General features: G+C 31.3%; 1 protein-coding gene and 1 pseudogene across 1 annotated transcript; one reads left to right on the forward strand and one right to left on the reverse strand.

Annotated features, from left to right (window-relative positions):
* The window catches only part of LOC142331042 (tyrosine-protein phosphatase 10D-like), a 170,091-nt pseudogene that overhangs the window by 137,933 nt on the left and 8,569 nt on the right, over positions 1–23,589 (forward strand).
* Positions 200–12,976, reverse strand: LOC142331635 (vacuolar protein sorting-associated protein 11 homolog). The gene is made up of 5 exons (XM_075377660.1): positions 12,842–12,976; positions 11,941–12,114; positions 7,822–8,020; positions 3,414–3,580; positions 200–418 (listed from the first exon to the last, which is right to left on the reverse strand). Exons 1-5 carry the CDS (start codon positions 12,974–12,976, stop codon positions 200–202), a joined length of 894 nt encoding a protein of 297 aa, XP_075233775.1.

The raw sequence follows: 23,589 nt of genomic DNA on the forward strand, positions 1-23,589 counted from the left end.
GGAATATCTCTTACAGTATTGATTACATTTTACTATAGATTTTGTTGTACTCTAGGATGATTGCTTTATACCTTCTCTTTAAAATTAACTCGCAACAAAGAAAAAAAAATCTAGGAGAGATGCAACCAATGAACATGGCGTAAAAAGATTTTCAGATAATTTTTTATCATTGAAGAAGTTGCTAAGCATCGTAATTATTTCACTGAAGATTTGACATGGCCTTGTTGTAACCAACAGTAATATTCATTGCTGCAAGCACACCTATAGATTGATGTATGATGTCTTCTTCATACAATCTTAATATGTCAAATAAAAATAAGATTAACAATTCATTGACTAATTGATATATCACATTCCTTCTTTTCTGGATCTCGTGCAGTGAATGAGAATTTTTACAACCTAAATCTGGATATTCTGGCTGTTAAGATATAAAAATAAAACTAAACCCCATCACTCAAAGAATAACATAAAAATGTACTAAAAAAAAATTAACTACATTATTATGAGCGAGTCTCTTAAACCACTTATAACAGGTGTTACAGTTTTTCTGAATCCAAAAATGTAGTTCTGGAACTAATCAAATTTAATATGATCATAGCTTCAGATGTTTAATAGCCCTTTGGCAGGTTAAGGTATTCTTCAACTTGCCGAGGCAACTGCCACAGTGATTTACCCAAAAGTAAGGCATCTTCTAGGCTATTTTTAACATTTCTATAATCACAAAAACGCTGAAGAATCATGGTTGTTTCCCTTGAATAAGAGCACATTAGGAAATTCCTCTTGAAACAACTTAATGCAATAGTTATGATTTACAATATAATCTCAAAGTGCCCTTCTGATTCTGTGTCAGATTCATAATAGACAACATTTCTTGCCAATTTCAACACATTTGATTGTGTAGAGTGATGATGCTCATCCTCTAGCATGATCCAAGATCACCCATACTTTTGATTAGCAACAATATTAACAGTCTTCCTTAGTTTTACAGCAGATCATTTAAAAAGCTATTTCTGGGGATATTTTAATCACTATTATGTATGGTACATGTTACTGAAGACATTTTTGTAGTTATATACATATTAAATAATATATTACAATCTCATAAAAATGAATATCATATTTTCTACTTTTGCCTCTCCAGTAATTTCATTTTAATTACTGTAGAGTCCTTGTAATGTAAAAGTGATTTGAATTTATGAGCGCTTGTGTTATAGTGTATGTGTTGTTTTCTTTTTAATTTTGTGATTTTAAATTATTACTTTCTTCTATTTGAGTTTTATAGCTTATTATTTTTCATAGGAAGGATAATTTGCGTGTTATCTTGTTTGTGCTTTTATATTGTAGTTCAAATGTAGGTGAGCTCTTCCAAGTTTTTCTTGCTTTCAGAAATTTTTTCCAGTTTGTTAATCTTGTACTCTCATTCTAATGAAATTTAGTTCTAAATGTTATAATTACCTGATCCAGCAGCTTACAAAATAATAAGTAAATGTAAGTTAAAGAGATAGTCTTTTTTTAAAGGGTAATGTATGCAACATTTTAGTTCCTTTTTGTTAAAAGCAAGTAGAATTGAACTAAGTCAACAATTATTTATGTAGTTTAATACTGTATGTAGAAAAAATTTTTTGAGCTTATGAAATTTCGATTTTATGTTTATTAAAATTTGACAGTTTGTTCAGTTATCTCAATGTTTTACATTTATTTAAACTTGCAAGTATTTGAATTGAACTAAAGAAATTTTTCTTGTTTTATGTACAGGCTGTTCAAAAGATCCGAGTTTTCATTCAAGTTTAATATTATAGATTGTCCATATGCCCTCTGCCCTAGAATTTGAGTGAATGTTGTATATTTATATTAAAAATACAGTATTCTTCTTATAGGTATTTCTGATTCTCTGTTTAAATGTGTTATAGTTATTAACTTTAAATATGATAGTTATTGAAGCTAGTTATATCAATGTTTATTGTCACATTTCAAAAAAAGTCAATGCGAATAAACCTTTTCATTTAAAATATTTTTTTCTATTTTAAAAAAAAGATTTCTTTTATTTTTCTACTTTTTTAACTTTTCCTTATATAACTTAAGGAATGCTAAACGTTCTTTCAAATTTTAACTTTTTAGAGCTTCTGGGGTCTGATTTGTGTACTTTTCTTTGTTGGAGAGTATTTAAAAATCGGTTATGAAATTTTTTGATAAGTTTTTACATAATAGGCAATGTATTTTTCCTTTAATGAAACATATAACTCTATAATAGTAATTATTCATTAAATTTAATAATGATGTAGAATTATGATATTTATTTACTGTTACCATTTTATTTTATTTTTTAATAAATTTCATATTTATATATTAATATATTATGTAGATCAACTGTTAATCATTATGATGCATTAATATGTATATTTTTAAATATATTGGATATATATATTTCACTGTTGACATAATCATAGATCTATTATTGATTCATTAATAGATAGCATATAATTTGTACTTGAAAAATCAAGTACAAATTATGGCATAAGAGGCCACCATTCATGTTCTACACTGAATTTATTTAACACAAAAAATTTCAATGAGATCCACTGCCAGAATACTGACCAGTGTAGTAACTAAATTTAATTAAATCCAACCTGTCATAAAACATTCATTATAATATGTGGCGTCAACAATTGAATTCCCCTTATTTCATTTACATTTATTTTCATCATGCTAATAATCTCTGAATCATTTCAAGAATTACCTTACATAAGAATACACAATGTTTCATTTCCTCAAGATCATAAGGTATTCTTACATAGTTTCATAATTTACCACATTAGCTTAATATGTCAGTTTACTTAACATGTTCATATACTAATAAATTTTATTTCAATCTAAGAAAATGTTTTTAGCTTTTTAATTCCTTTTATATGCAAGTTCAGCAGTCTTATTAACATCTATGTAAAGTCAGTTTATGTGGATGACAATGTGCACATGTCGCATTTGTGCATGGATTTATATGTTGATTGTGTTATGACTTTGTGTGTTTATGTATAAGTTTATTTTTCATTTTTCATTTTATCTTGATATGATGACGACCTCCAGTGAATGATTTTCTGAGAATGGAACAGAGTTCCAAAAGATGTTAAAAGTAAGTGGATACAATTTTGTTATGATTAGATTACATTAAGATCTTCGTTAATCGATTTCTATTGTAAAATACATCTTCTTTCCATCAAAATGTTTCAAAAAAGTGCCATCCTAATATTTTATTGAATAGATCTGTCTATTAAGAAATATTATGTATCATAAGAAATTGGTAAAGTTCAGTATACACTGTGTTCTAAAAAAATATATGTTATTTTAGGAACTGTTAAATTTATGTAAAGCAAAAATAATAACTACAAATAATATACTTTACAAAAAGTTAAAATTACCTTTACTTCTCTATCTTTATGTGTGACATCATAGAATTCTACACTAATCAATGTTACTACAAACAAATAAGTGCACTTATCGGTCACTCGAAATGCTAATCCTGTTATTGACTGTTTTCCTTCTTGAAGAAGTTTCTGTTTACTTGTTCTTTCTCTTCTTATATCACCTGTAAGATTTTGAAAAGATCTAACAATTTTACAAAAATTGTTGATAACATTCAGTTAATTAACTCTGTACATAAGTAACTTACTTCATACAAAACTCACAGAGACAATTTACTGTGTATGAGACTATAAATAAACAGATGTGCATGTGTGAGGTCCTTCCAAAAAGTTACCAACCACAGACTGGGAAAAACATCTTACCTATTGGCTTATAATATTAATCTCCAAGTAACACCCTTGTGACTTTGCATACTTAACACAGTAGTTCTTCCATTGCTGGAATCATTTCTGGGGAATTCCTCTTTTGGTATAATTATCAACTACACTGTTGTAATCTTCTTTATGTGGTTTTGGCCCTCAAATCAATTCATCTTGAAAAAACAACCAGAAATTACAATTCTTCATGTCTGAAGAATAAGAAACCTGGTGAGCCTGGAGAATTCTGCCCTTAGGCAAAAATCATGGATCAGATATAAAGAATGGACATGAACATTGTCATGATGAATAAGTCAGCTGAGTAACTTCCACATTATCTAGTGATTTATGTTGAATTATGACAAAAAGATGGCAGGAAACCTCTTAGTAATGCTGTATATCATCAGTTTTTAACTTTTTTGCTTATAATGTTATAATAAACTGAAATTACTCCAGCTTATAAGGAAATGGTAAATTAATTACCTACAGAAACAGAAGATACTGATTATTAACCTGTATAGAAAATGTAATGAAAAAGCAGCAATCTAAAAAAAACATCAGACTAACTCATTCATTTTTATAATAAATTACTTGCTATTTTGATCTTCCATTTCAATTTCAGAAAAATGATTATCACCTTCTACATTGCTATTTACTGTACAGTCAAACTTTCTGAAATCATTATTGACATTAGGATAAAGGATTCAGTGATGTCTTCAATCAATACCTTGTTGTTCTGTAATTTTCTTTTACCATTTTTATGTGACTGCAATTTCTTTGCCACATCATTTTTCATTTTTTTTAAAAATATTTTGTACTCGCACAGATGCATGGCATCTTCCAGATTAAATGTCACATTGCGAAATGCTATCTAGTTCTTCAGTTCGGTCCAAATTAGTTTAATTAAACATGTGGGATTCTATTCATTTTAAATGTTAATAAATGTGCTGCATCAAATGGAATTAATACAAAGGATTAAGAATTTCACTTATGAACTCATTTTTTGTGACCAGCACTCCAAGTATTCCTTCTTTTGCATTCTATAATATTGTTGTAGTTCCAAAAATTCTTTTTCTATGTCATAAATGTTCATTTTAAGCGAATTATTTATCTGTATTTTTGTATGTGTTTCTTTATATAGCCATATATGCACTGAATAATCATCTATCAATACACAAAAAACATCTTAGCAATTCTTTGAAGTTCAACCACACTATCACTACTTCTATTTATTTTATTTCTAATTACTTTCATTTCTTAAGTAATATCAGTTTTAATTTCGCTGTTTAACTTTTTAATCACTTCTAACTTGAATTTTCCAGATATTTTATCCATATTTGCAACAGAACAATTTTTATTAATTTTCTTAAAGGAAATTAATAAAAATGAATAGGTTCCACTAATGAATCGCATAATTTGATTGTTTAAAAAAAATTATTTTCATTTATACTGACACACAAAAGAAGTTAAAAAAAACAAACACCAAAAAAAAGTAATATTTTTTGACTCAAATAATTTATCACAACTACAATGATATTTAACATGATTATCAAACAAAACAAAATAGGCTTTGTGACTAAATATACTGCCCAATGTTATTTTACACCCCAGTCATGCAAGATACATAAAAGGTTGTGTATCAGTATTTCAATTCCACTACTGAGGTTCATATTGTTTTTTTGCCACAAAATTGAAACCATACAGTTTATCACAGAGACTGGCTGTATAAGGAACATCATTGCTCTCAAATAAAGCAATTGCATCTGATTCTCGTACCTCAAGTGATGAGAACCTAACATGATAAATATACATTTAGAGATTGAATAACAATGTGTTTTTTGTTGTGATTTATTTTAAGTATTTATAACATGTGTATTTTTTCATGTAACCATTGTAATCGCCTTGACAGTACACATGGTTCATTGTATCATCTTGAGGCAAGAATTCAAAATGCACAATTCCATTAAAACAGAGCATCACATTGGATTGAGACTAACATGATTTTGTGGGGCTGGAGAAGCTTTGCCAATCCATTGTGATAATTGAACTTTTGTCTCAGTGCCATAGCCATAAACCCAGCTTCTGTCTCCTACCCCTTCCTATTATGATCCTATTCTTCCTTATGATCTTCATTATGATCCTTTGCATGAATGTTTCATCGTCATCGGCTTGTTCAAGAAGTGGGCCAACAAATGTCCACTCAATGTTCTTTCTGCTGTTTGGTCATCAAATGAGAAACAAACTTTGCTGCAACTCGATGCTTGATGCATGTTCAATTCTAAAGTCAAAATATCATGGCATGATCCAACTGAGATGCTAACCTCTTCTGCAAGTTCTCTGACAGTCAATCAGCGATTTGCATACACCAGATCATTGATTTTCTGAACATGGGTGTCATCAGTTGAAGTCAAAGGCTTCCTGGTCGAGGATCATCCTCAATTGACTGATGACCACTTTTAAATCGTGAAAATCATTTGTAACATTGCATATGATCCAAAGCACATCTCCATAAGCTTGTTTCAAACACTGAAACGTTTCTGTGAAAGTTTTCCCCAGTTTCAAGCAAATCTTATTTTAGCATTGTTGCTCCCAAAAATTGCTACAACACATTGCAGTCAAATACCAACAACATGAAAACTGAACGAGATAGCAACGATCCAAGATCATGTGATTACAAAGAAAGTTATGCAGAACACAATATTACCTACTGCATGTCACTAAATATCTCCATTGGTGATAATTAAAAAATTATTTTCTGACCAGACTTCATATCTTTGTCATTCTATTAAAAAAAAAAAAAAAAATGCTTGGCTTGTGGGGGGAAAATAAATTCTTGCTGTAACCTAAAATAAAATATCTGGCAGTAAGAATAAACAAAAAAATAGTTACAATAATAACAAAAACTACTTGTAATTGTGTACTTTTTATAAATAAATGAGATTCAAGTAAAATCATATTATTATAATGTCATTTGAAACAACTATAAATGGGATCACATTAGAATTACACTAATGTTATGAAATTTTACTCCATTCAGCAAACATAACTAGTAAAGTGATAAATGTATCAGATATGTTTATTACTTCTTTTTTTTTAACCTTTAAAACAAGAACAATTTATTACTCTACCATTCTGTTTGATTACAAGAACATTGAGAAATACAAGACACATTCTATTTTATCAGATAATTAAATTAACAACTAATCAGTATACAAAATTTGTATTACCAATTAAAGTGTAAGAATATCTGTATACTGATCTGTAGGTGGTTATTTTAACGTTATTATTTAATATATATTATATCATTAACATTATTCAACATATGATTGATTATATTTAATAAAATTATTCTATCTTCCTTAATCCTTGAACAGTATTGGAGAAACGTGGGACTACCATCAAACCGTCCTATATGATGAGATCTTGAATTATAGAACTGATGGATAGTTATAAATTTAACAATGCTTAATACAATGAGGAACAAGGTTTACAATTGAATGTTATATTTTTGTTCCTTACGCTGCTAGTGGGTTATTAGTCCCAATAAACTTACTAGAGCAAGAATGCTAGTTGGAGAGGGGTTTAAATATTCTTTCAAGTAACTAATGATACAAAACCCAGTTTGGGAATATTTTTTACATGAGAAATGTGCCATTTCTCAATTTACTAATGTCTAATTAATTTATTTACTATGAACTATTTCTATATTTAACATGAGAAACATGCCATTTATGCAGACTGATATTTGAAGTAAGAACTTTTCGTAAGAAAAATTGAAATGCTACCACTCCAATGTTGAGTGGTATTGTACTGACATTCACATCAATTTAAATTTACTTTTAAAATGGTGTTTGATATAACATCCAGTTTGTTTGAAAACTCACACACTCAGTACTGATTCGAAGAAGTTTTTGCCAAGAGAAATTTCATAGATCTATTTATGTAAGAAAAAGCTTGTAATAAACTAAATAATAGTAATGTAAATAAATGTATATAGCAATTACTGATAAAAGGAATTGGTAACAATAATAATAATAATAACAAATACCTCTGTATAATAAAATGGAGCCATCAAGAAACCCAACAGCCATAAAAGTTAATGAGTTATTAATACTTAAACAAAATGTTGAAATGGCGCGGTTTGGTAATGATGCACGTGAAATGCGCACACAAAGGGGATGACCCTGTCTATCTTCTTTATCAACATTCCACACTTTAATTAATGGATTAATGCCCACTTCATCCTCCTAAAATCAGTTTATAAATTTAAGGAAAATTAAATACAAATAACATAATTTTACAATAAAAAAGTAGTCACTGGTGAATTTTTTAAATCAAAATCAATAGTAGCCTTTAACTACAGTAATCACAAAATAAAAAGCTTGTCTTTAAAAAGTTATTTCTTATGAACAACTTGGTGAAAAAATTGAGTTTTATGCTAAATCAAACTTTTCTCTTTTCTGTGTTACTCTTGAGAGTTTCAATTACTTAAAGAAAACCTTTTGGAATTACTGCTAATTATGCATGGAAAAGTAGTCCATTTTTCATCTGTTTCTAAGGCAGTGCAATTTCATCATTTCAAAATTTTGTTCATAGACTGATTATACAAAAAGAACTTGTGTTGAATATGCTACAAATTAAGTATATTTAAAAACAGAGTTTTTTAACCATGATATAACAATCTGAATTTAATTTGGGGGAGTTTAATATGATAACCACTTGAAAAATTTTACTATTTTCATTTTTTTCTAATTATGTATTTCAAGAATAACATTGTGATAATTAATATAATTCAATAAATGATTTATTAATACTTTTAAGGTTAATAAAAATAGAAAACAAAAAAGAGCTGTGAAGGATAGTAGAATTTCAATTAAAATGGGTAGGAATGTATGCTGATTATTAGAGAAGAGCACGGTCATTTCACATAATGCATAAGTGAAAAATGCAGTTGGAATTATACTTGTTATAATTGTTGGAATTATACAGCTATTTCATTATGAATACTGTGAGGAGTTTCTTACACTGAAAGCCAAAATTGGGACAGTTTATGTGATCAATATGCACGCGCGCACAAATTTGATTTAAAATTTATGAATACCTCTGCTTTTCATGAGGGCAAGTCAAAAACTAAAGTGAAATTCAAAAAATCAATGTATTTATTTGTACTTACATAAATGATACATGCACTATTTTTCGACATAATTGCCCCTACTACTATACACTTGTCCGTCTTTTAACGAGCTTTTGAATTCCTTCCTGGAAGAAAGTTTTCAGTATGGTGTGCAGAAAATTTTTCACCACTTCTAAGGTCTCTTCATCAGATTGATAATAATTCCTCATAACTCTTCTTTTAATAGGCTAAAAAGATGAAAATCGCTTAGAGCCAGGTCTGGACTGTATGGAGAATGGTCCAGCAGCTCAGAACTGAGATCAAGAAGGCAAAGGACTACTTTTTGTGGCCATATGAGGTCAAATGTTATCCTGAAGCAAAATCACACCTTCAGAAAGTTTACCACCTCTTTTGGATTTGGTTTTTTTCTTCAGTAAACCCAGCAGCTCACAGTAGTTGTGACTGTTTACTGACTGACCTTTAGGTGTAAAGTAAACCAAAAGTGAACCTTCCATATCCCATTATCATCACCTTGAATTTTGAGCTTTTTTGCTGTGGGAGATGAAGGATGTTTCCACACTAAACTTTGTTGTTTACTCTTGGGTTCAAAATGATGGACTCATGTCTCATCAACGGTTATTATTCACTTAAGAAATAAGTCTCCTTCATCTTTGTAATGTTTCAAAAGCTTATGGGAAGTTTTCAAACAATTCTCTTTACGGATGCTGGTCAATTGGCATGGAACCCAGCAAGCACAGACTTTTTGAAAGTTTAAAGAATCATGGATGACTGAAAATGCTGAGCTTATATATTTAACTCACTTGCACTGTCATCAACTGTAATTTGTCGATTACTGAGAATCGTTTACTTAACCACTTCAATATTGTTATTAGTCTGCCGCTGTTCATCATAGAGAGAAATCATATCATTTTTAAAGCGATCAATCCATTCGTAGATCTTGCTTCCACTCAAATAACTCTCTCTCCATACTGCTGCTGAATTTAACAAATAAACTCTGCTGGTTTCACCCCTTCTGAACTGTGAGCGGTGATCACTGCTCGCATTTCTTCCTTGGTGCAATCAGACAAAGGAGCACTCGTTTTAAACAGACTTTTAAACACAATCACAAATAGCTAATAATGAAACAATACTTTCAATGAACAGCTGATAGAGACTATGAGTTGTAGCAGAACAATCATTGCTGTCAAACATGTGATTGGGATGGAAATGAAAATTTCCCTTTACTTTTCGACTTACCCTTGTACTTTAATACACTCGTACCTTGGTACTATAAACTTAACAGGAGAAACATTGGCCCAATAAAGCCAATTGTTCATAAATACTGACACTAAGGGTAGATTAAATTAGGAGAGGCTAGTATCTACAATTAAATTTCGAAAGACCGAGGAATAAATATAGTACCGTAATTTTAATCAAGCACATTATCCAGTCACCCTTTTCCTCTTTTCTATTTTTTCTTCAGACAGCATGGTTATAGAAAATTATAATTTCAACACAATACATAATAAAAAAAAGGTAAAAACCATGGAGCAATGAGCTATGCTGATCCAAACAAAGTGATTGCCTGCCAATTAGCAGTTAGTTCTTGAAACAGCACCTCATGTACAGTGTTGCCACAGCTGAATATGTCAAGACTTTTAAATTAAACCAGCTCCTCCAGATTTTGTTAACTGCATCCAAAATCCATTAAAGGGAGGTTCATACTACCAAGGAATGACTACATATTGTTCAGTACAACTGTTTGTAAATTATATGTAATTTACATTACAATAATATGTCAATATTTGACAGAGTAACATACCTTTTTAAATCTTTATTTTAATTTTATTATCTCATCTCAATAATTTAAAAACTCATTATTTTTATGATAAAACTGATGACGGAATTCACAACAAATTCTTCAGTTTAAGTAAGAATGCTCCACTAAGGTATCTTTAAATTTCACTGCTTAGGTAAATTCGTTGATTGATATATAAAAATTATATGGTGTTTCCATATTATTTAATGCTTAACTTTTGAAGGAGTTTATTATTTACCAGTAAACTCCCTTGATCATCAACAAATTTCAAAAATTACATTTCTGAATAATTCTAAATGATCAATTAAATTATATTTCACAAGAAAATTTATCTTCAAATACCTAAAATAAATTTAAATCGCTTCTAATTCATTCCTAAGCAGAAAAATCCAACAACACTGTCATAGCAGCTCCCATAGTTTGACAACTAAATTTATGGCTAAATCAGGTTGAGTACTCTCAACCTAATTGACTAGAGTAGTTCAATAAATGCCTTCAGTTCTGACTAACTTAACTTTTTTGCATTATTTCAGCAGCACAGTCTTGTTTTAACTTTATCCACATACTTATTTGCACACTGAAAAAGTCCCTGTTAATATTTTATTAATTAAAATTTAATTACATATTCAAATAGAGGGAAAGAGTATTTAGTTTTTTCAATGAGCTTAGAAAAACATCTAAGCAGGTAATGTATCATGTTGACTAGTGTACAAATCACTTTTAGCTCTTCAAAACTATCAGAACAGAATGCACATTTACATTTTTTTATTATTATCATATTCTAGCTGAAGAAAATTCTGGAATAACTCAGTAATGGTGGCACTGAGTCAAGACTTATATATAATGTATGTGAGTAAACATGATGTTCAAACAGATATGTAAAACTTCATACTTATAAATACATTCACATACAAATAAAGGTAAAACTATTTATTTAGAATATAATAAATAGTTAAAATTTGACATATAAATGAATTCAAGTAAAGAAGTACAAAGTAAGAGGTACAATTATAGTTGCTGGGTACACTTAAAAGTAAAACGTGTGACTAAAATGTAAAGAAGGAAAATGTACTAAGATATTTGTATTGGACAGTTTCCTGGCTTCCCCTTTTAGATATAGTATGCCCAACAGAAAGTTAATCCATAATACATCAATATTTGTTTATTAATCTTACCACACACACACACACACACACACACATCACTTAAATAATACCACTGAATTTTAATCTGACCCCTATTGTGACAAGAAATGGTAGTTCTTTCGACATCTGTGCCAGGGTGACATTCCTGTCATAAGCACGAAACGTGTTGATGGTAAAATTACGAGTTATAAGATGTATGTAACCAACTGTATCGCCAAGAACCATGAGACCATTGCCACTGCTTGTTGCATTTATTTTCACATCCTATCATAAAAAAAATTAAATATCACAAAATATATATTACAAAAATATATATTACATAAACTATTTCACTAATACTTTTAACAGAAATAAAATTAAAACAAATTATGTTTTTTTGATTTTCACAAAACTTATTTAAAAAAGTGACAGCTGTTTTGGTATACAGTACCTTCCTCAGAAGTTATGTGTAGAATATAAAAAGTATTTTGTATGTACAGCAGTAACTTTTTAAATAAATTTTGTAAATATCAAAAAACATATTTTTTTTTAATTTGCTTTTTGTTATGATGAATTCTCATCAAATAAAGGCTTCATCTATCCATTATTAACACTTCTAAAAAAGGTGGTAACGTCATGACAGCTGCAATGGAAGCCAGACACATCAGGGAAGAGATGGGAGATGTGATAGCCGTCATGAACTTGTTCCATGTTGTGTATGTGGTCTCAGGTCAGGAAGCTGACCTTGCCCAGGTGTTAGTTGAAGTATTCAACAAGATTCAAAGGAACAGTGGTGGCAATCTTGACGCCACTCAAACAAAGATATATGGACAACAAACTGCAACCTATGTTTTGTAGAATATTGAAGTGCAAGGGAAGGAAGATGGGATTGAAGTATCATCTCATTGCGCCCAGGGCCAGACTCTCCTCGGCTTGGTGGTCTGAGGTCTCAGTGGAGACCACCCACAAGACCAAGACTCTGATTCTGAAGTCTACAATAATGTATGCGAACCTTCTGAGGACGGGTCACAGTTCCCTCCACTGCTGAAATTCTGTCCATCAGGAAAGCTGGTAAAGCAATAGAGATTAAGGTTAAAGATGGCAAAGTGAATGCAGAAGAATTTAAACAAGCCGTTGAAATAGCCATAACAGATGGAACAGTTTGTATTAAGACAAGGATGGTGGCCCTCAGGATAAGAGGTTTTGGAAGGAGATATACAACCACAGGATATAGCCTGCGGACTCTGTGAGGTGACCAGACCAGAGATGCCTGGCTGCCTGCACTTCACGTTGGGGGCTGGCTATGGAGAGACCAAGGTTGAGATATGCAGATTACAGTCCTCCTTGGCCATGGCAATTGCACAAAGAGGTTCGGTCAGAATTGGCCTCCTGTCTTGCCGAGTAGACGTTACGGAGATGCACTGAGGTACTACCGGTGTCTGGAAGACACACAACGAGGAACTGCCGTGGGGAGGACAAGGCCATCTCCTGTTTTAATTGCGGAGCTGATGGCCATAAGGCAACGGACTGCAGCTTAGCACCCAGGTGCCTGACATATGGTATGGAGGGATACCAAACCGTTGCTACTGTATGCCCTAGAGGTGACAAAAAGAAGATGGATGTTGCAGGCCAGGGGAGGACTAGCTGTACTGCAACACGAAAATGAGGATACTACTAGTTAATCTACATTTGGCGTTGGCGCATGAATTGATGGAGAGGTATGTTACAGAGATGTTCGCGGACATCGCGCTCATCTCTGAGCCATATGCTCCTTGCACATGCACCAGATGGGAAGTGTTGGAAGATGGGAGAACAGCCATGTGGTTGTGCATGCGTACACCCCTATCTGATGTCCATCGGGAAAGGGGTTTGTGAGAGCGAGGGTTAGTGGAATCTTTGTTTATACTTGCTTTTCTTTTTCCTGTTTGCCTCCGAAATTACCGTTTAGATAATTCTTCAGAGGATGAATGAGGAAGATATGTATGAGTGTAAATCAAGTGTTGTAGTCTTGTACATTCTCAGTTCGACCATTCCTGAGATGTGTGGTTAATTGAAACCCAACCACCAAAGAACACCGGTATCCACGATCTAGTATTCAAATCCGTGTAAAAATAACTAGCTTTACTAGGACTTGAACGCTGTAACTCTCGACTTCCAAATCAGCTGATTTGGGAAGAAGCGTTCACCACTAGACCAACCTGGTGGGTTTGTTTATACTTGCTATTTGTCGCCTAACATCACTCTGGAAGCATATAAAAAGATACTGATGGAAATATCAGAGAACCTTCCCCTGCACCGGACTGTGGTCTTGGCAGGCGATTTTAATGTCTGGTCCATGGACTGGGGTTCTGTAAGGACAAATATACGCAGAAGACTCCTTATGGAGGCAATAGCGGCATTGGCAGTACTGTTCCCCAAACCTGGGAGGGATCCAGCACTTCCATCCTCGTACCGGATGCTGGCAATGATAGACGCCTTAGCCAAGGTGCTAGAGCATGTGTTACAACAGAGAATATTAGAAGCAGCGGAGGAGGTGGGTGGACTCTCCCCCTGTCAATATGGATTTCACGAAGGCAGGTCTGCCTTGGATGCCCTGGCCAATGTTTGCGAGGCAGTGAGAAGGTGGTGAAAGGCCCTGAAAGAAGGATATGCATCCTAGTAGCACTAGACGTCAAGAACGCATTTAATTACATAACCCATGCTGCTATAATTGAATCATTGGAGAGATATGGAGTTCTACGGTATTTACAGGAGATGGTGGGCTCATATTTTGTTGGATGGAGATTGGAGTGCCGTGTACAGGATAGATTGGTGGAAAGCACACTTGACAGGGGGGTTTCCCAGGGGTCAGTCCTTGGACCGACCCTCTGGAACCTTGTCTATGATGGCTTATTTCAAGTGGCTTTACCACAAAATGTTAAAATAATGGGCTATGCTGACGACTTGGCCCTGGTCGTCGAAGCAGGAACACAACGTGAGGCCACGGGAAAGATTGGAAACTCCTATACGGCAAGGGAATGGATGACTGGGGCAGGGTTGACGCTGGCCCCAGAAAAGACAGAGGAGGTGGTGATCTCCACCAAATGGAGGCAGACGATCACACTTGTGAAAGAAGATAGAAGGATTGTCTCCAGGCCAGCAATCAAATATCTCAGAGTCTAGATAGACTCCAGGCTCAGATTGGGCATATACGCTATAGAAGCTTGAGACAGGGCTGATGATGAAGCTTGAGACAGGGCTGTCGACGCAGCGGCAGAGGAGACTACTGGCCAGGGTGGCGTACTCTACCTTGCTGTATGGTGTGGAGCTGTGGGCAGGTGCAGTTAGGTATGCTAGATACCGTGGCATACTGGAGGCATTGTACAGGAGGTGCTGCCTCAGGATATCGGCATACTGAACAGTCTCTAAAGTGGCTGAAGAGGTTTTAGCGGGTCATGTCCCACTCGTTTAGTCGGTATGGTGAAGGTATACATACACACTTATTAACATCTTGTGGAACCTGTTAGTGAGTCCAACACTGCTTCAGTGCCTGTAAAAGCAATGGTTGAAAATATTCTGATTTTGTTGACAAATTAAGGATATAATCATAAGTGATAAGGCATACTTTTACTAGGCAGCATCAATTTTCAATAACTCATCTGCTTCAAAAACTTCTTTTTATTCTGACCGTGAAAACCATCTGGTGTTGCATGATAGAAACTTCTGGTATCATGGAGTTCTAATTCTTTAAGCCAGATGGGAAGCAAGTAATAATCAATGCACTGTGCTACAACAAACTGCTGCAAACTGCAAGTTTCCTTGTTCCAGAGATCATCAAATGTGGTATTGATGTAAGCATGTTGTGGTTTTAACAGGGTAGAGTAATCACATATAGAGCAGTAGTTAACTGCTATTAAGTAATACTCCAGCTGTTTAAGGGAAATGTTTCCCAGGAGTAAAATCTCTCGATTGTCAATGAAATGACAATTGTCTTCTTGATGTCATCAGGTCTATTACTTTCTCTGGAGCACCTTTAAGAGGTTGGTTTTTATTAAAAAAGAACTTGGCACAGATGAAAAACTGAATATTAACATTAATAAAGAAATAAATTATATAACAATTCTAAATTATTTTACATTAAGTAATTTCAAAAATCTTGCTCGTGCATAACTTATAGGGTTTTTAATCAGTTTTATTGATGTATTGATGTATAAATATTTTCAAAGATGTATGTATGGACGAGGATCTGAAGAAGTATAAATTGCAATTTTTATACTGAAAAAGATTCTTCTCATTTATGCAACTTTGGACATAGGAGAGGCAAAAATAATGATTTTTTAATCAAGCATTCAACTGTATAGTTGAAAATTTATATTTTTTATTAGTATTATAATTAACATGAAATTCGTGGATAACTTTATGAATAAAAGTATGTGTTTACAGAGAGATTTACACTTAAAGTTTTTGTTTGTTTTCTTTCTTATGTGTAAGTAATTTACATATGGATTTTTAAATTGATATTTTTTTGTGTTTACTGTTTACAAGTTTAATTTATTAAAACTTACCCGATTACTTTTTATAATTTAAAAGATTTGTGTTTTTGAGTATTCATTTTACAGATGAAACTAATTTTTATATCTGTGAAAAAATAAATTTTAGCTGTTTAAAATAAATATATTATTTACTTTTCAGGTCATATTGGTCTAGTTGATTATGATGTAGTTGAAGAAAATAATTTACATCGTCAGTTGCTACATGATGAAGGAAGTATTGGTAAACCAAAGGTTACATCTGCAGCTGAGGCTCTTAAAAGGTTACATAAAACCATTATTTAATTTTTAATGTTAATATAAAATATATCAGTGGAAATAAAATTAAATTATATCTACTTTATTAGATTAAAAAAAAATATCTATTTTATACAATTGCCTTGGGTTGATTTGCAGCTGTTATTGAAGAACTCAACAGTTTGAATTTGGTAATCAAAGTCAAATTCTGTTAATAAAAATTGTCATAAATCTTTTTTTTTATGATAATTATTATTGTCATTTTATAATTCTTAATGAAACTTTCCTAATCTTTTCTTCTCAGCCTATTTTCTCTAATCTTTCATATTATTTTTCTTAATAAATTGTTGATCAGGTACGTATAATCAAAAGTCTTTATTGTGAAGGTTTAAGCAATTCTTTTTCAACAGCCCAAGATATTATCAACTTGAAAATTTAATATTTTTAATTAACTTTATAATACCTGAGAATAAGTACATGGCTGTATTTGCTCAGGTGAATTTTTGTGATCTTTTACAACTTTTACTGGTTTGGCAAATTTAATTAATTATGTTTTTTGATTAGAAAATAAGGTAGGTAATAAGTATGAAAGTGTGGGATATATTTTCTTGATTTGTTCATTGTTCTACATTCTTACATACAATATATCATGCAATGATCAATTTTTAGTTTATGCTGTTCCATTTTTCTATGGAATTTTGTATTTTCTACTGTTAATTTTTTTTATGGAATGTTGTACCTTTAGGATTTCACTAAACGTTTTAGTATTAATACTTTTATCATGCTTTATTTATTTTTAATGCTTCCAGTTTATAATTGTAACGTGATGTAATCAGTTTTTATTTTTTTATTAATTTCTTCCTTTTGGGGGAGGGGCTAATAGAAACTTGCTCTTTCCCTGATATGTCACTGCTCTCATCTGCCAAAATACTGTAAGCACATGCTTTCTTTATGTCAGTAGTGATGTTGTCTCTTAACGACATTGCCTCATAGGCCAATTATTTCATTTTGAATCCGTGGTATCTAGAAGTGGCAGTTTTTGTACTCTTTTCTATGTGTTCTTTTAAAATGTAGTCACAGCGTCAATTTTGAGTTTGATCAAGTCTTCAAAAATACCTTCATGATTTTCTTTGCCTCTCAAAGGTAGGTCATATGTACCACAAAACATCACGGTCAAAATTATTGATGCAACAGTTTTCTTGTTGTCTTCCATTCTGTAATCAGCAGGTATATTTTCATCAAAATATTTTGCTGCCTCAAAATATTTGTGGCTGCCGATTTGTTCCATTGAGATGATGTGTGAGATTTTGCAAATTCGTACATGTCTTTGCAGCAAGTAAAGGGAATTTTAGGTTCTCACTATGAAAGAACCTAAAACACCAAGCACATTAGTTGGTGAAAACAACACACAGTAACTGCACATACACCCTTTAATTTCTTGGTAGGTACACCAGCCAAGGAGCATAATCCGCCAACCTGTATTTGAATTTTCTTTTGCACACAGCATCCTTAGCAAAGTAATAACTTTGAGATGGTGACCAAGTTTTTTAAAACTCTAATTTTTTTAGATGAGTTCATACTAAACAAATGCCCAAGCCAATGACCCACATCATTATCAAAATTCATTTGATCCCGTACACCAGAACCAGATGGTAGCGAAGACCCACTTGATTTTTCACCATTATTCTGCTTTGATTTCTCTTCTCTGTTGTTATCACTTTTGCTCCTACTTTTATCTAACTGCTTCCTCTTCTGTCACTTTAAAAGAAAATAAGTAAAATAAGTCACTTCCCAAAAAAACTAAATCAACTAAGAATTTAAGCTTCTGAACAGACTCTCTACTAGAAACTTTAAGCTTACAAATGGTTTTTATCATCTTTATACAATAATTTTTCAAAAAGTTAAACGTTTTGAAAATCAGTAAAAAACATTTTTTTACTGATTTTTTAAATGAACTTAACCTAAATATGAGTTGGTTCAATTCATATTTAGTCTAAGTAGAAACAAGAATATTAGAATAAGTAGAAAAAAAACAACAAAGAAACAGGTGGAATGGTGAAGTCTAACAGCCTGTGGCTGTGTACAGAACAAAATTAAGGTGAACAAACATGGTTCTGTTTGAGGTTAGAATCTTTGTGTTTAACATAACTTTTGTAGTGATGGAACTTGATCACAACAATAATTGGACTATTATGAATTTTGAGCTGTCGACATTTTAATGTTTTTTTTTTATTATTGATTGATATTAATTTTTATAAACGTTTAATATTTTGTACAAATTTGTTTTATTATTTGCAACTAGCAGAAGTACTAGTAGCAAAATCAAACATTTCAAAATTCAAAACCCTCTAATTAAGCAAAAGTAGCTCATTACAATTTTCAATCATTTTTTTTTAATTATTGGAGTATGCTGTACTAGTTATTACTTACTTATTTAGTATTGTATGATTTTTCCTTAAAATTTCAATAATAAAAACAATCACTATTATTACAAACAAAAAAAACAGTCTGTGCATTTCTTGAACATTTAAGGTTACTTTAATTGATGCTTTTGCAGCTCAGACTCAAATGAAAGTAATATAGATACATAACTTTTGTGCTAAAAAAGTTTGTAATATTCATTGTAGATTGCTATTGTTACGGGATTGCGGTCTGAAGTAGCTCAAATTAGTCAATTCACTCAACTGACTTATTTGCACTGACTGCAGTACTTAAATAGGGAACAGAAGGTACTAGAACTTTCCCTTTAAATTCAACCTCAAACATTCTGTATTTTTCACCATCATTCTGCTTTGATTTCTCTTCTCCATTGTTATCACTCATCTTTGAGTTTTACCACTGACCATCCAGACCTTGAACTGCTAGTTCCCCCACTCGTTCACCAGAGAGCGCTTCTGCCACGATTCAAACATGCTTTCTTGCCACGCAGTACTATTTTAACCTGTTGATATTGAACTATTATTTTTTGTTTGACTAAATGATCCAAGGGGGGCAAGTGCTCCACCCATCCCACTGTGGTTACGCTTATGTGCAGGATTAATTTCTTCAAAAACATTTTTTATAATTATTAAAAATATGTTTATCCCTAGAAAAAACTCCTCTCTTTCAATTACATATACACACGCACACGCACACACACACACACACACACACACACATACCCACCTGTCTTTTCTCATCCATTCTGTCCAGATTTTTTATACTATTTATTTCTCTATTTATAAATGGTGAATTGATATTTTAGCATAATGTACTTTCTAATCATTACAATAATTACTAATTTCTGGTCAGTATTTTTGAAAATTATTTCCATAAACTTATAATTATTTAGGTTTCATCTTTGTATTTCTTTATGTAATTTTATCTTTAATTGTATTTTTATTCCTACAGTCTGATCTCCCTTCATTGTATACAAATTTAGAAATATGATTTTTACAAGAATTTTCTGTAAATAAATAAATTTTCTACTAATGTTTTTCATTCTATTGCTCATCTGAACAAATATTTTCAGACTTAATTTATTTCAAGAATTGGTTATTATTATTTAATAACAAAAAAAAATAAAAATATATAAAAAACTAGTGGTAATTATGTAGATGTGGATTGATCCAGGCTGGTAGGGAGGACTCATCTATTGAGTTCTTTCAAGATATGAATCTATAATGATTATGTTTTTGGGTCCTGATAAGTGAATTTTAAAATATTTTTTCCAGTTATTACTATCCTTCACTTTTAAGACTCATGAAAAAAATTATTTAAAGTGGTGCATTAAATAAATAGAAAAATTTAGTAAATGTGTTTAATAATGTAAGTTGGTGCATTAAATAAATAGAATAATTTTGTAAATGTATTTAATAATGTACAGCTTTAGGAAAGTACAGCTACGTTATTGCTAACTTTTTTATTTATTTTTTTTTTTAGATTGAATACAGATTTAAAGGTTAGTGAATTTTGCTGTGCACTAGAAAGTAGTAATGCACTTGGAATAATAAAAAGATTTGATGTTGTTATTGATGCATCAGATAATGTTGCTACACGTTATTTATTAAATGATGCCTGTGTTTTATCTGGTAAACCACTTGTTTCTGGTAGTGACAGATGGAAGGTCAATTAACTGTTTATAACTATAAAGGTGGTCCGTGTTATCGTTGTCTGTATCCTCAACCTCCACCACCTGAGACAGTAAATAATTGCTCAGATGCTGGTGTTTTAGGAGTTGGTAAATATAATCATTTTATTTTGCATATTTTTTTATCTAGTAACAAGATAATAAACAAATTGATAGGTCACACATCTTACCAATGTGTATAATAAGCGATAATTCAAATAAAATAGATGTTAGTGCACATAGAAACACTTATTGAAAATGAAGTATGCAGACTATTTTTATTGAATCATGCTATTTGCATTAAATTATGCAGAATATTTTCATTGAGTTGAGAAAACTAAATGTTTTTATTGATATGTTCAATTTAAAAATGGTCAACATATTTTATATCATGTTGGATACATCTATTATCAGCTTGATTTTACTCTGTCATATTCTTTATACAAGAATGTAATCATAACCCATTCGTGATAGATTATTTAAAATTGTATATTAAACATACTAAACACATTATCCTTCATAAAGTTATTTATTAATGGTTCTGTAGCAGTAAAAATTTCATTGCAGTTAAGGGAAGTCATGGCTGTTAAAAAAAAAAAAAATACTCTGAGTGTGGAAAGAGATTTAGCTTGACACACTCTCAGACACTTAATAACAAATCTCAGTACTATTAACAAGCTGCTAGCATCAGTATAATACAAAGAACTTACATCCCTTATTTGTAGTATAAATTACTCTTCTAAAATACTTTTTAGAAGAGTTAATACAATAATTTTAGATGAAAATGTTGGCAGTTTTACCTATTGTTGTTGTTTTATAATCAGCTGATATAATTTTCTATTTCTTTTTTGTGAGCAGTTAGTTATTTTTGGTTATGTTTTTTATTAAGAAGGAATGGTTTTGAACATGGAAGAAAGGATTTTTATCATGGAGAATTATTTAACAACTAAATCTTGTTTTGTGCCAAGAAGTTTTTCAATTGCAATTCCTGGGTAAGAATGTACCAAATAAATCTTCAATTCATCATTTGATAAAGAAATGATGGATTGGTTCTGTTTGCATTCAGAGATATAACCGGAAACATTCACTTCTTAATAACAAAACATTGGAAGATGTTAGTGTAAACTTTTCAAACTCGCATAAATCATTACAAAAATTTACACAACAAAATGGAATAACTCTGTATAGTGCATTTAAAACTATCCAGCTACTTAACTTAAAGCTGTACTAAATTAATATATCATGAATTACACCAGTTGATTTTGCTGCTAGGCTTCACTACTGTCAGTGGCTTAATCAGTTTGTTTGGGAAAGCATAAAAGTGTTGGATAATGTATTTTTACAGATGAGGCTTGGTTTCATTTGAGTGGTTACATTAATAGTCAGAATGATCACTACTAGAGGTGCAATAATCCTCACATCATCCATTCATAACCTCTACACCCACAGAAAATTGTTGTGTGGTGAGCAATTTCCGGGTGAAGAATAATTGGCCTCATATTCTTTAAAAACACTCTTAATGCAGACCTCTACCAAGAAATTGTAATGTAACTTATTGCAAATCTAGAATTCAATTAGATAGATTCGTGGTTTCAACAAGATGGAGCACATCTCACATGCCAAGAGCAACAATGGACCTTTAGAGAAATTTCTTTGATGAAAGAGTAATATTGACTGCCTTATGGCCAGCTAGGTCACCTGAAATTTTTCCTGCAGATTTTTCTTTCTCTGGAGATATCTAAAAGGTTGTGCATTCAAAAATAATCCATATAACACTGAAGAACTGAAAACCAACATAACTAAAGAATTACGGGAAATTGGAAGAGTTATACTTTGAAAGGTTGCACGGAATATGAAGAAGAAGGTAAAGGCTTGCATTAATGAAAATGGTGGACACTTTCAACGTTTATTATAAAAAAATTTGATCTCAATATTGTTTGGCACAAATAATTATAATGTTTATAATTAATGACATTAAATATAGCACATTATTTTTCTTTAAATTGGGTTGTGTTTTAAAACAATCACTCTATAATAGTTATTTTATTATATTCCTTATATACAATATTTTGATATTGTTATACTATCTTTACCTCATAAATTTTAAATAATCAATAATATTTTCACCTTGCATTTTAGAGTAAATACATTAAGCTGCTAAAAATGAGTATTTATTTTTAAATTCTTTTAGTATTATAATTATTGCCATACCTAAATTACTTACAAAAAATATTTTTCAAATATTAAGATATGTTAAGATAAAATTACAGAAATAAACTTTGTTGTTTAGTTACTTCATTTGATGAAATGACCAACTTCATGCACCAAAGCATAAGTTAGATTAGCGACACGGCAAGAATCTCAAGAAATTGAAACCGTTTCATTTACCATTTTTCTCATTACTTGTAAACAAAAGGTTATGTATGAATTACCTCATAATCCAATTGATATATGTTTACTGGCTTCAAAAAAATATTCGTAGCAGCTTATAAATCATTGAACCATTTTTGATGAGACTGGAATTTTATCAAAATTTCACCCAAATTGATCTCATTTATTTAAATTTAAAAAAAAAAATTAAAAAGAGCCAGAGTCCATTTTTACAGATTTAACTATAACCATTTTTACAAATGAAATACTTATTTTATGTCTGTATTTATTTTTGAAAGTTGATATTTTTAAAAATTGGTTTGAATAACACAGTATTGTTCTTGTACTTAGAAAATTAAACTGTAAGTTTAAGTTCTCCCATTTTACTAAATGTTTTCCTGATGCGATTCATTATTTGATTTGAGTATATGTAGAGAATTATTAAAAACAAAAATGGCCCGTTAAAAAATTACTAAAATGTTAATGGCCTGTCTGTTTTTAACTTCTGGAAATGTC

This window comes from Lycorma delicatula, chromosome 10 (genome assembly GCF_047948215.1).
Source record: "Lycorma delicatula isolate Av1 chromosome 10, ASM4794821v1, whole genome shotgun sequence".
Classification (NCBI taxonomy): Eukaryota; Metazoa; Arthropoda; class Insecta; order Hemiptera; family Fulgoridae; genus Lycorma; species Lycorma delicatula.

What these genes read in the sequence shown, in the direction of transcription:
- LOC142331635 (XM_075377660.1), bottom strand. Translation starts at nt 12,976, where the DNA reads ATGGCTATTTCAACGGCTTGTTTAAATTCTTCTGCATTCACTTTGCCA. An exon ending in CATTTCTTGTCACAATAGGG is followed by an intron (nt 8,021 to 11,940) that starts GTCAGATTAAAA and finishes AACTGATTTTAG; the next exon opens with GAGGATGAAGTGGGCATTAA. An exon ending in CTCCATTTTATTATACAGAG is followed by an intron (nt 3,581 to 7,821) that starts GTATTTGTTATT and finishes AAAATCTTACAG; the next exon opens with GTGATATAAGAAGAGAAAGA.